The 13,909-nt window shown below is 41.6% G+C and overlaps 1 protein-coding gene across 4 annotated transcripts in view; it reads left to right on the top strand.

The window, feature by feature from the left end:
* SYT8 (synaptotagmin 8) overlaps window positions 1-7,529 on the top strand; it is a 91,866-nt gene extending 84,337 nt beyond the window's left edge. For all 4 annotated transcript variants that reach the window (XM_073604721.1, XM_073604719.1, XM_073604718.1 and 1 more), the window contains exons 6-9: window positions 371-538; window positions 628-745; window positions 4,473-4,606; window positions 4,812-7,529. In XM_073604721.1, the coding sequence (XP_073460822.1) occupies window positions 371-538; window positions 628-745; window positions 4,473-4,606; window positions 4,812-5,045 (654 nt within the window). In that variant the 3' untranslated portion in view covers window positions 5,046-7,529. The remainder of the gene's footprint in view (window positions 1-370; window positions 539-627; window positions 746-4,472; window positions 4,607-4,811) is intronic.
* Window positions 7,530-13,909: the final 6,380 nt, after the last annotated feature.

The raw sequence follows: 13,909 nt of genomic DNA, 5'->3' as shown, positions 1-13,909 counted from the left end.
GTGTGTACAATAGCTGGTCCAACAGAAGCCGGCATTTCGGCTGGCATCTGTTGAAGGCTCATGACCGGAAAAGGTCTACCGATCGGCTCCAGGTCAGCACTCTTCAGCGCCAATGGCTCAAATCGCTGACCAGAGTGTTCTGGCAGGATGTCCGTCCCCCTGTCAGAACACAATAGCACAGCAGGTGAGATTGCTGTACTAACATTGGATTATTAGTACAGCAGCTCTGACCTGAGCTGTCACTTTTACTGTTGGTGTGTACTAGGCTTACCTTGTGTGTTTGGTTGTAAACAAGTGATTTGCTAAAACTCTTTACTTCTCAAAATATATTGGCTTACACTGACACTGCCAAATATATTTTCTTCTCCAGCTTCCCCAGTCGGATATTGCAGAAACAGATGTTGTGATGCAGGTCTTCGACTTCAACCGTTTTTCAAAACATGATGTGATTGGGGAGGTGCGACTACCACTGCGGGACATGAATTTGAATCATGTTATTGAGGAATGGAAAGAGCTGCAAGCTGCAGGAAAGTCCGAGGTAAGGACAAGTACACCAATGTTGAGCCATTTACTGGGAATCATATGGCCATCTTTACATTTCCTTTATCACACTTCCATCTTTTGCAGTATGAAAAGCTTGGGGACATTTGCTTCTCTTTAAAATACATCCCTGTGACTTCAAAGCTTGTTGTGGTCATTCTCGAGGCAAGAAAACTCAAGCAAATGGACAATGATGGATTCTCAGGTGATTTTCCACTCAAGAATAATTTGGGTTCTTTGTTTTATGTTCAGATTAATCTGAAATAACTTTGTACAAATAGATCATTATACCCGAATGGAAATCCACGTATCCAATACTTTTTGCCTTTCTAGTTTTGTCATACAAACTTTTTTATTTTTGTTTCATACAAATACAGGTGTCCTATTTTAGAGGACACATGTACTGAGAAGGTATGAATGTTGCCAATGCTATCGTCCCCATCAGAAAATTCCCTGGCCGTCGTACTGATTTTATGGCTTCAGTGCTTTTTAACCACTTCCAGCCCAAGCCAATTCTGGCACTCCTCTCTTACAAGCAAAAATCCTCTTTTTTTTTTTTTTTTTTTTTTTTGCTAAAAAGTTACTCAGAACTCCCAAACATTTATATGTTTTTTTAGCAGAGACCCTAGGGAATAAAATTGGGGTTGTTGCAATTTTTTATGTCACACGGCATTTGCACAGGAATTTTTCAAATCACTAAAGTTAGCCCAATTTTGTTGTATAATGTGAAAGATGATGTTACGCTGAGTAAATGGGTACCTAACATGTCAAGCTTTAAAATTGTGCATGCACGTGGAATGGTGCCAAACTTCGGTACTTAAAAATCTCCATAGGCTACGCTTTAAAAAAAAATTACAGGTTACCAGTTTAGAGTAACAGAGGAGATCTAGTGCTAGAATTATTGCTCTCGCTCTAACGTTCATGGAGATGGCTTACATGTGTGGTTTGAACACCGTTTACATATGCGGGCATGACCTACGCATGCGTTCACTGATACGTGGGACGGGGACCTTTAAATTTTTATTTATTTATATTTTTTTTACAGTTTCCCTTTAATTTTTTTCTAAGATCACTTTTATTCCTGTTACAAGGAATTTAAACATCCCTTGTAATAGGAATTTACCGGGCATGACCGGTCCTCTTTACAGAGCGATCTGGGATCTAAGTCCCCAGATCTCTCCTCTAGGCTGGAAAGCCTGCGATCAAAAAAAAAGATCTCGGGCAAACGGCATAGTTTACATCTGCCTGCACCAGAAAGGACATCATGACGTTGCTCCCAGCCTCCAAAGGTCATAGAGCTGACCGGGGACCATCTGGTCCTTGGTCAGCTCTATTGTAAACAGCCACCACTGGCCGATTCATTCTCCAGCTTGCTGTTCCCATGGGAGAGCCTGTAGAAGCATCAGAGGAAGGGGGGGGGGGGACGTCCCCTTCTTCCGCTTGTGAAAACAATCAAGTGGTTAAACGGCTGCTATGATTTTTTGTTTTTACATGACAGGGAATCGCTGGCAGAAAAGATTGATATCTGAATGATGCTTGCACCTGCAGGCATCATCCAGATTTAACCACCTAAACTCCAGGATGTCATATGATGTCCACCTAAGAAGAAATGGTTAAAGTATAGGTAAACCCTCACCTTGTAAAATAACCCATTCGGTTTAAAATAGAATTGAAAGGCAGAACATTTGTGTAAAGATACATAAAACATTATAGATACCCTTTTTTTCCCTTGTATAAGTGATCACATACCTTCTAAGCTCCTTATGCAGTTGAGAACAGAAAGGTGGGGAAGGAGAAGCAGCAGTACACTGATCCTCCCAGTCAAAGGCTGTGCAGGAGGGAGGTGGGAGGGTGGGGAGTGTCAGGACAAGTCTGATCCTAGGAGGAGAGTAGGCTACGTTTCCAGCATAGCTAGAGAACTGACCACACTGTGCTCTCATGCCTAGTGTAGTCAGTTTTTAATAGTAAAGCAGAGGGACTTGCAGGAACACCAGGGATTTCACACACAGGCAACAACACAAAGAGAACAGGATACAGTATTTGTAGCTGCTGACTTTTAAGTTTTTGGGGGTAGTCTGGGGCTCCGCTTTAAGTCATTATCCCAGCAAAGGTTTGCAGATTAGGAATTGTGACCTGAATCTGATTCTTCTGCTTGGTATAATTGTCCTGGGTCAGTGACATAGAAAGTAGTAGAAAGTGAGGAGGTCAGCAACTGCAATCCACATATTCCTCTCTGCACAGGCTTTCTTTAACCCTTTTAGCATTACATGTTTTAGTATATAGTCTTTGTTTTTTGTGATGAAGCATAGTTCTAGGATGCAGTGGCCCTTATTTTAGAAAACCACAAAATTTGCACAATTGGGCAAAGATCATAACCAACCAGAGCTCAGCTTTCAGCAGTTTATTGTACAAAATGGTTTCTCACCAGAAGAGACTAAATTGTTTCTGACTTGCATGCAGATTGGTGGTTTTTTAAGTATACAGATCAGGATATGCACACATTTGCCCAAATTTTGCAGACAACTATCACACCTATATGGGCTTGTTGGGCATGCCATTCCAAAATTAATAGGTATATCTATGGAGGCAATCATTTGGAGGGTTGTCCATATACCTTTTAGCTATATAGCTTATAAATCCAACTAAATGTGAACATGCCCAATAATCTGTAATGCAATAGGGTTCATTTGCTAAAATGCAAATAGACTTTTCAATTTGCAAGTGGATTTTGCTTTAGCTAAGTTGATGGGGGGAAGCTCTGCTGACTTTCATCATTCAATCATGTGCACGCAAAAATATATTTTTTTTCCTTGCTTGTAATTGGGTATTCTTTAAAAAGTGAAAATTATCTTGCAAAGTAAACAGTTTCCTTTAATAACCATCAAAAAGTACAGCGCACAGGAACAAATTATATATCTAAATATAAACAAAGTGACAATAAATTATATCAATAAAAATTATATACATCAATATAAAGTGATGAACTTATAAGTAATGTAAAAAATCAAAAGGTACACAGTGAAATGTACTGGTGAAAACGCTGTAGATATAAAAAAATGTGAATAGAAAGTCCCATTTAACTCTGTGCTGAGTTGGAAAGAAATCCAGGGATAGCCAATGTGAAACCCAGAAGAATATTCACCCCAGAGGCCTACCAGAATGCCAGCGACCCCCTTATTCAGAACAGTCAGCAAACGCTCCTGTACGCAGTGAAGATGTTCCCGTAACCAGAGCAAGGATGTCAATTTTAGCAAGCAATCAAAACATCCTGGGCCACTCATGAAAAATATGGGCTCAACATAGTGTGGTATTGTAAAAACACAGGGGTTTAGTAAAAAGTATTGCACTTGCATCCACGTAGATTGAAAACGGCATGTACAAAAATGCCAGAGTCAAAAAAGGTCTTGCTCCAAAAACCAAGATGGTCGATACCTGGCCGTGCATGCGTTGTAGTGTGTGTGCGTGGCTCAGCCTTACGTGTTTCATCAGATATGATATCATTAGGTCCCCCATCACTCGATGACATCGTCATTATCATTTTTCTGTGTGATGCACTTTTTGATGGTTTCTATATATGCCTGGTATTAGAGGTATGGTGTTCAGCAGCAGTTTGTTTTATTTACCATTAGCACGGATATCTCCTTTTTCTTAGTTTTCTTTAAAAAAATCAACCTCAGTGGATCTAACAAATTTGCAGTCCTGAATTTCTCTGCATCAGATAAGTAGTCGTGCACTTAATTAGATTTACTGCCGTAACCTGATTTGCCTGCACAGTTCTTGATTTGCTGTTCCTTTAGCATTGGCTATGCAATTTGACCAGCTAGTTTTTTGACTGTTGCTATTAATGAATAACAAGTGTGCGCTTTGAGATAAGACCACGTTGTTGTAATATATTGATGATATTCACAAACTGAACATTTTTGCCCCGAAAGACCCATACGTGAAGGTGCAGCTGGCTCTGAATAAGAAGAAATGGAAGAGAAAAAAGACGGGGATAAAGAAGAATACACTAAATCCATACTTCAACGAGGAATTTACTTTTGATGTGACATTGGAGCAAATTCAGGTCTGAATGGCATACTCATATTACAAGAAGTTGCATACATATTTCACCTACTGCTAGCAATATCTTTATTAACTTTATATAATAACTTTAATAATATATATTACATATTTATATATATATATATCTATATATATCTATCTATACTGCAAATCCACATGGATGACAAATCCTTTGTATGTTTAACGATTTTCCTTTCTCCCTTTAGAATGTGGATCTGATCATCTCCGTGTGGGACCATGATAAAGTCAATAAAAATGAGCAGATTGGAAAGATATTTTTAGGCTGCCGAGCATCAGGAAATGCTTTGCGACACTGGTCAGACATGCTTGCACATCCTCGAAGACCCATAGCGCAGTGGCACACTCTTCAGGCAGCAGAAGAAGTTGACAAAACTCTGGGACTAAAATCTCATATAAAACTTCCTATTCCAGGGAGATAGCAAACCTTGTATCTTGAGTCAGGGCCGCCATAAAATTATCAGGGGTTACCTGCAACCTAGAATCTGGTGCCTTTTTTTTGTCACCATTTTTAGCTTCTCCTGTTGTATGTGTGCGGCAAGATTACATCTACACTCATCAATCTTACAAAATACAGCAGACCTCACTGGATGATGTGGCTTAGTACACTCTTGATCTGATATTGGCCAGTTTGCAGTATGATGCCCCTTTTTTTTAGCGGCAATAGTTTTGCACAAGGGTTCTTTTTTTCCCACCCTCCTAAAAGAGAAGGAAAATGAATTTCCTTACCACAGATTGGTGGACATTGCAGTCCCCATCTCAAACTTCCATTGGCCACAGCAAGACAGGCCATTCCCGTGACTAGTAGAACCATTTCTCGACTACTCCTCCATTGTTCAGCAGGACCATTTCTTTAATTCTGTGGTAGACACTGTGTAGCAGAAACCACTTCAATTCCCACTAGTTCCAACTCCTTTCCAGTCATTTCTCATTCCCCATTGTTCTTTCCTTTGAGTGTTTCTGCAAATGGTTGCTTTTTTTCTGGTCATAGTACCAGCAGGTTCCTTGACCTTAATCTCATGGCTGGTTTGTGTATGCACTTTCCCCTGCCTTGCTACAGTGAATTCACCTACCTCTTGTGGCAGGGATATAGTATTTCCTTTTGTATTTTACAGCAGGACATACCTTAGTCCTTTTGGCCAATTAACACAAAGAGCCTTTGGTAGGGATACACCAGACACTCCTTACCCATACCAAAAGGTTTCAGCAACAACATTCTATCATTCCCACATATATTCACATATTCTTAATAATTTATCCAAAGTGGTGGCTCCCTGGTATTTTGGCAGTATAAGCTGATAGTTATGCAGTCATTAGCTGGGATAAACCTGGTATACGATCCTCCTCTTTCAGAAATTGCACATTTATCCCATCAAGCTAGAATAAATGGCGGCCCTATCATGAACCAGTTATCATATCAAAACAAATGAGCTGTTTCTTTATATGTCTTAACTTGTGCACAGTCTGTCTGATATATACATTTCCTGTACATTCATAAATGATATCCTTGCAAATTTCAAGTCATGCTATATGGACAAATGTTTACAACCCGAGAAAGAGAATGAAGTAAAATATGTTCTGTGGGCCTTACAAGAACAATATAAAATATATTTCTAGCCTTTTGTCTGAATAAACCAAAAATATCTATATCAAAAAAGTTTCCTAATTATTTAGTGTTAATGTTTATTTGTATGTGTAACTCTAAAATAATGGAACAAACCTTACATAATTACATAGTTACATAGTAGGTGAGGTTGAAAAAAGTCCAACCTATGTGTGTGATTATATGTCAGGATTACATTGTATAACCCTGTATGTTGCAGTCGTTCAGGTGCTTATCTAATTGTTTTTTGAAACTATTGATGCCCCCCGCTGAGACCACCGCCTGTGGAAGGGAATTCCACATCCTTGCCGCTCTTACAGTAAAGAACCCTTTACGTAGTTTAAGGTTAAACCTCTTTTCTTCTAATTTTATTCGGTGGCCACGTGTCTAGTTAAACTCCCTTCAGCCAAAAATATTTATCCCTATTGTGGGGTCACCAGTACGGTATTTATAATTTGAAATCATATCCCCTCTCATGCGTCTCTTCTCCAGAGAGAATAAGTTCAGCGCTCGCAACCTTTCCTCATAACTAATATCCTCCAGACCCTTTATTAGCTTAGTTGCCCTTCTTTGTACTCGCTCCATTTCCAGTACATCCTTCCTGAGGACTGGTGCCCAGAACTGGACAGCATACGCCAGGTGCAGCCGGACCAGAGTCTTGTAGAGCGGGAGAATTATCGTTTTATCTCTGGAGTTGATCCCCTTTTTAATGCATGCCAATATTCTGTTTGTTTTGTTAGCAGCAGCTTGGCATTGCATGCCATTGCTGAGCTAATAAAGAATTTGTTAGAAAAAAGTTTCTTTAAAATGATGGGATATTTTACAATCAAGACCAATAGATGCCAAATATGTAGTCTGTGAATATATTCCATATAATTTTAATGATGGCAGTTGGATTATAATAAACTTGAGAAAAGAAATGCAAGCGATGCCATGTGGACAAATGTTTACAACTTGGGAAACCAGAATGAAGTAAAATATGTTCTGTAGGCATTACAAGAACAATATAAAATATATTATATTTTATCCTTTTTATTTTATTTTAGCCTTTTATCCTTTTTGCCTTTTATCTAAATAAAACAAAAATATCTATATCGAGAAAGTTTTCTGATTGTTTAGTGTTAATGTTTATTTGTATGTATAACTCTAAAATAATGAAGAATCTGTAAGAATATTTTAAAATCAAGACCAATAGATGCCAAATATGTAGTCTGTGATATGGTCCATATAATTTAATGATGGTGGTTGAAATCTAAAACCTTCAGAAAAGAAAATGGAAATAAAGATGTATTTGTTGCCAGCAGCACCCGATTGTATTATCTTTCATTCCATGGAAAACTAAACAAAAATTAGGATTTTCTGCTCTGATCAACTGCTCTACCTAGTTTTTATTGTATAATCTCATACAAACCCATAACTTGTTCTCCACAGAGCTGCAAATATTTCCTGCTCCAGGCTTTTTCAGTAGGTCACCCCTGGATGAATAGTTCCATGGTATAATGGACACATTTCCCATAATAAGGCTGCCCACAACTGGTCTGTGCTCGAACGCATTTTTGGAGTGCCACTATTCATAGCAATATTTGTTTAATAATAACACTGACGTGTGGCATTTGGTCCCAACCTCTTCTTTATAAAAGAAGGAAGAGGCACTCACTCTTGCAGAAATGAAATGCAGAAGTGGCCATTAGGGAGGTCAGAAAGGGGACAATCATTGCAAGCAATTCGCCAACTGGGAGCACCACTTGTGATTCCTGGGCAGTTTAGGGCCACCCAAATTTTTTTTTTTGCACCATTTCTACCCTGGATATCCAGTGACCTCATGCAGTTTGCTTTGGTAATTAAAGAGAATGTTTGCTTATTTTACCGTTTTTACTTCTTTGTTTCATCTCTGTTGGTCTCTTGCAGCCACTTTTTAACCACTTCTTGTCTGTGTGCATGTGCTTTAGTAGCAGCTGCATACCATTTCTCAGTTTGGGTTTCCTGATGATGAAAAAATTATGCCTGCGTGTTGCACACCAGCAAAGCCACTTGTAGTCTCCATTGGGAGAACTTGCAACAAGGTGACAATACAAAGAAACAGTTGAGAGACAAAGAATTGTTGCCCTATAACGAGAAGTGCCTGAGAAAAGGAACTTCGCCAGGCAGGTATTATTTTATTGAATGGTACAGATATCAATGCAAAATTCCTTCAGGAGATTGGACACTGGGAAAGCAAACTGTAAAGACAGCCCTCCCACAGCAAGTAGCAATATGAGTGGATCATAAAAAACAGAGGGGAGGGACATGTGTTCTGTAATATACTCTATAATAAGGATTTTGAGCAAGACAAAAAGCCTGTTTTCTTTATCATACATTACAGGACACAGGATCTCAATTTTAGACAATGGGATGTTCAAAAGCAGTCCAACTGCTGGGTGAGCAACACACTCTTATCCCTGTGTAACACTAGGAAAGGCTCTGCAGAATAAGGCTGCTAAAGAAGAGATTTGCCTCAATGAGCTAGCAATGAGGAAGGCAACCTTGTGAGTGAGGGTGGACAGGGGAGGATCTCTGCTAGGTTCAACGGCTGGCTTTTAGATGACAAACAGAACCAGGAAGTGATCCCACGGTATAACTGGAGAGTGCAAAGGGGAAGCAATGTGCACAACAGCCTTTGCAAATGCTTTCATTAATGAGTTAAAAGCAAGTGGACTTTCGAAAAGAATAGCTAGGGCTGAAATCTGACCCATAATGGTAGCCAGGGTCAAATGCTGATCCAGACCAGATTGGAATAGACAGGATTTTTCCCACAGAGTTCTTCCTGTGATGGAATTTCCAACCTTCTTACCATGCAAAGTAGGCTTTCTCAGAGCAATGGTAGATTTTTAGAAAAGTTAATTTCCTAGCTTTTAGGAGCACAGGTATTCCTGCCAAGCTATTAATATATAGGCATTCGTGGTTCCCTCAATAAACTGTAGCTCCCCAGTTCCAGCAGCACTTATGCAGGGAAGTGATCACCGCTCCAGGTGGATGTGTGGAAATGGCACTCTCCTCAAGGTGGAAGCATCAGGTGCAGGCTAAGCATATAGCAATTAGAAGAGGGAAGGTCTGGACAGCCGCACCCCAATAAAAACGCCAAAAAAAAATGCCTTTATTGTGCAAAATAACAAAAGTACAAACCACAGCAGGGTACAGCAATGCTGGCAGCACTCATATGTCTATTTCCCAAAGACAACCTCTGGATATGACACTGAGCATGTGCACTCAACTTATTTGGTCGACCATGGCGAGGCCCGTTCTGAGTAGAACCTGTCCTGTTAAACCGCTGTATGGTCTTGGGCTCCGTGCTGCAGTTTCAGGGTCTAGGTAATCTTCTTATAGCCTAGGCCAGTGCTGGCGGACCTTGGCACCCCAGATGTTTTGGAACTACAGTTCCCATGATGCTTATGCACTCTGCAGTGTAGTTTAGCTTCATGGGAAATACACACACACACACTATATTACCAAAAGTATTGGGACACCTGCCTTAACACGCATAGGAACTTTACTGGCATCCCAGTCTTAGTCCGTAGGGTTCAATATTGAGCTGGCCCACCCTTTGCAGCTTTAACAGCTTCAACTCTTTTGGAAAAGCTATCCACAAGGTTTAGGAGTGTGTCTATGGGAATGTTTTACCATTATTCCAGATGTGCATTTGTGAGGTCAGGCACTGATGTTAAAGAGAAGGCCTGGCTCGCAGTCTCCACTCTGATTCATCCCAAAGGTGTTCTATCGGGTCGAGGTCAGCCTCTGTGCAGTTACGTTCCTCCACCCCAAATTCGCTCATGCATGTCTTTATGGAGCTCGCTTTGTACTCCAAATCATTCAATCATGGTCCAAATCATTTGGTGGAGGGGGGATTATGGTGTGGGATTGTTTTTCAGGGGTTGGGCTTGGCCCCTTAGTTCCAGTCAAGGTAACTCTTAAGGCGTCAGCATACCAAGACATTTTGGACAGTTTCATCCTCCCAGCTTTGTGGGGACAGTTTGGAGTTGGCCCTTCCTGTTCCAACATGACTGCACACCAGCGCACAAAGCAAGGTCCATAAAGACATGGATGTCACTTTGGGTGGGGGACTTGTGGAGCCCAGCTTGCCTTGGGAAGCTCCGTGTCCAGTTCCCCTGGGCCCTCCTATGTGTAATTTACCCTGTGTCCATTGGGGCACAGGGTGACCGAGAACCCCAGTCTGATCTGTGCTAGTCAGACTCGCTGTACAGCCAAACTGGAATATTGTATATATTGTATGTTGTCTCATGCTGTTGTGGACTGTTTGCAGAGTGCTGCTGGCCTCTGCCCTCAACTAAGAGAAGATGGAGTTCCTATGAAAGTGGATGGGACTTCGGTCTCCACTGACACAACCCCAGAAAATGGTGCGGGATTGAGACAGGAGGATGTCAGCCATGCTTTGCAAGTACTGGGGGATTTTCACCGACCAAAAGTGGATGGGACTTCAGTCTCCACTTGTATACTCCAGGGATGCTGGGCAGTCGGCCCAGATCCCCAGTAGCATGACGGAGTGAGCCCAGTCACCCTGTCTTCTCTCCAGCGGCTGAAAGGACTCAAGGGAGGAAGACCAGTTTGTACTTATCTCCAGCGGTGGATACATTCTCTGAGAGCGGCAGAGGTTGGCTAGGTAAGTAATGCTCTGTTTGGGACAATTTATTTGGGGTACTGTGTGGATACTGGCATTGGGGGACTGGAACTACTGACTAACTTCGGAGTCAACCCGTTTGGGGTCTCCTTGTGTTATTCCCCTGCCGAAAGGGGAGATGTGTGACGGGAGTCACTTTGGGTGGTGGGGGGCTTGTAGAGCCCAGCTTGCCTTGGGGAGCTCTGGAGGCTCTGCGTCCAGCTCCCCCGGCCCCTCCTATGTGTAAATCACAGGGTGACCGAGAGTCTGATCTGTGCTAGTCGGACTCGCTGTACAGCCACACTGGAATATTGTATATATTGTATGTTGTCTCATGCTGTTGTGGACTGTTTGCTGGGATCGTTTGGGGTGTGGCTGTGTCCCATTGTTCTGTTGTGTCTGTCTGCCTTAGGAGAAATGTATTATGGGATGGATGTTTTGTATTTGTGTTCCTGGCAAAGGGACTGGGGGCAGGGTGGAGAGGGGAGGGGCAAATTCCTCCAACAACTCTCCCTGCTGATTGGACAGTTTACCCCGCCCTGAAGCAAAGGGAGGGGGAGTTGTTCCCTGAGTAAACACCTGCGTATCCCCGGGTCTTGGTCTTTAGCCAAGTTTAGAAGTGTTTGGCGCTTGAAATGCCTCTAAACTCCAGCTTTTGATCCCATTTTTTTGCATTCCAAAAAAAGCCCCTAACTCAACTGCCTTGAAACAACTGTAAACAACACTGTGTACATGTACTGATAAGATATCAAAGAAAAAAATGCCCAACTGCCCAAGGAATTTTTCAGATACTTTTCTTTTCTTTTCCTCTATCCATGCTTGTCCTGGTTTGGGAATAATGGTTTATCCCTTTGATATTAAAGGGGTCCCATGGGCTCTGACAATTTTTGTGTTATAATTTGCTACTAAACTCTTTTTCAATCTGCAAATCATTTGTTGGCATGCTGGCATTTCTGTATACCTGAATCTGCAGGGCTTCAGTTACTATGCACTCACCTCACAGTATCAGGCCTGTAAAGGATGATGCAGAGTGGACTTCTTGTTGCCAATACAAACCCTAAAGACAGACTGTCTCTGACATAAGCAGAAGGTAACCATGAGCCATATTAGGTATATTAGTTTAGTCCTGGAGCATAAAGAAAGTCTGGGCTGGACAAAAACAGGTGAATTAAAGTTAGGTAAGACCGTTTCTACATACAGCAGGGAAAATAATTATTTGATCCCCTGAAGATTTTGTAAGTTTGCCCACTTACAAAGAAATGAAGGGTCTATAATTGTTATCATACAAATGCGATACAAATGTTATAAATTGAGTTGCAGTTTAGTGAGGAAAATAAGTATTTGATGCCCTACCAACAATAATTATGGCTCCAGTATGTGCTCATGCGGTACACAGATTAGTCCTGTCAATTTAGGAATGTGCCCCTAACGACAACTTATGTGTATAAAAGACACCTGTCCACAGAATCTTTCTTCCATTCATCAAACCTCAGCATAATTGGCAAGACCAAAGAGCTGTCAAAGGACGTCAGGGACAAGATTGTAGGCCTGCACAAGGCTGAAATGGGCTACAAGACCATCAGCATGAAGCTTGGTGAGAAGGAGACAACTGTTGGAGTGATTATTTGCCAATGGAAGAAATACAAAACAACCATCAATCGCCCACGGTCTGGAGCTCCATGCAAGATTTCGCCTCATGGGGTAAAGATGACCATGAGAAAAGTGAGGCATCAGCCCAGAACTACACCGGAGGAGCTTGTGAATGATCTCAAGGTAGTTTGGACCACAATCACCAAACAAACCATTGGTAACACAGTACGCCACCATGGATTGAAATCCTGCAGCAAGGTCCCGATCCTCAAGAAGGCACATGTACAGGCCTGTCTGAAGTTTGCCTATGAACATCTAAATGATTCAGAGAAGAATTGAGAGAAAGTGCTGTGGTCAGATGAGACCAAAATTGAGCTCTTTGGCATTAACTCGACTTGCTGTGTTTGGAGAAAGAAAATTGCTGCCTATGACCCTAAGAACACCATCCCTACAGTCAAGCATGGAAGAAACATTATGCTTTGGGGCTGTTTCTCTGCTAAAGATACAGGCCGACTTTGCCGCATTGAGGGGCCAATGGATTGGACCATGTATTGTAAAATCTTGGATTAGAACCTTCTCCCCTCAGCCAGAACACTGAAGATGGGTCTTCCAGCATGAAAAGGAACCAAAACATACCACCAAGGCAATAAAGGAGTGGCTCAAAAAGAAGCACATTAAGGTCATAGAGTGGCCTAGCCAGTCTCCAGACCTTAATCCTATAAAACATTTATGGAGGGAGCTGAAACTTCAAGTTGCCAAGTGACAGCCAAGAAACCCTAAGGATTTAGAGAAGATCTGTAAAGAAGAGTGGCCCAAAATCCCTCCTGAGATGTGTGCAAACCTGGTAAGCAACTACAAGAAACGTCTTACCTCTGTGCTAGCCATCAAGGGTTTCTCCAACAAGTACTAAGTCATGTTTTGCTTGGGAATCAAATACTTATTTTACTCACTGAACTGCAACTCAATTTATAACATTTGTATCATGTGTTTTTTTTCTGCATGTACCATACCTGGCCGATCCTTGTGGAAGCTGAAAATGACTTTCGTAGGCAGGTGGAGATTGTGATGTCACCTCCCTGCTTCTCCACCTTGTCCAATCAGAGAGCCTTTGACATTCACAGAGAAAATGCAAAGTCTTCTCTGAATGGCACCCGTGCCAAGCTTGTGACCTCCTGTGTTCAAAAAAGCAGAAAGCCAGCCACTCGGCATGCAACCCGGAAACTAGCGGCAATTACTGTGCCTACTACAATGATTTCCATCTTTAGCAGGGATCAGCCAGGTATGAGACATACATACATTGGTCCAATGTAACTATGCAAAAATATCCATACCTAAATAAATTTCAGCTTTAAGACAAGGATTCAGAGAAAGACAAGTCAAGGACAAGAATTGAGGATCCAAAAATACAACACAGGTGGATATCAAAGAACAGAGGACAAACT

This window comes from Aquarana catesbeiana, linkage group LG11 (assembly GCF_042186555.1).
Source record: "Aquarana catesbeiana isolate 2022-GZ linkage group LG11, ASM4218655v1, whole genome shotgun sequence".
NCBI lineage: Eukaryota > Metazoa > Chordata > Amphibia > Anura > Ranidae > Aquarana > Aquarana catesbeiana.
Note: the sequence above shows the minus strand (reverse complement) of the source record. Positions and strands in the feature narration are given on the sequence as shown.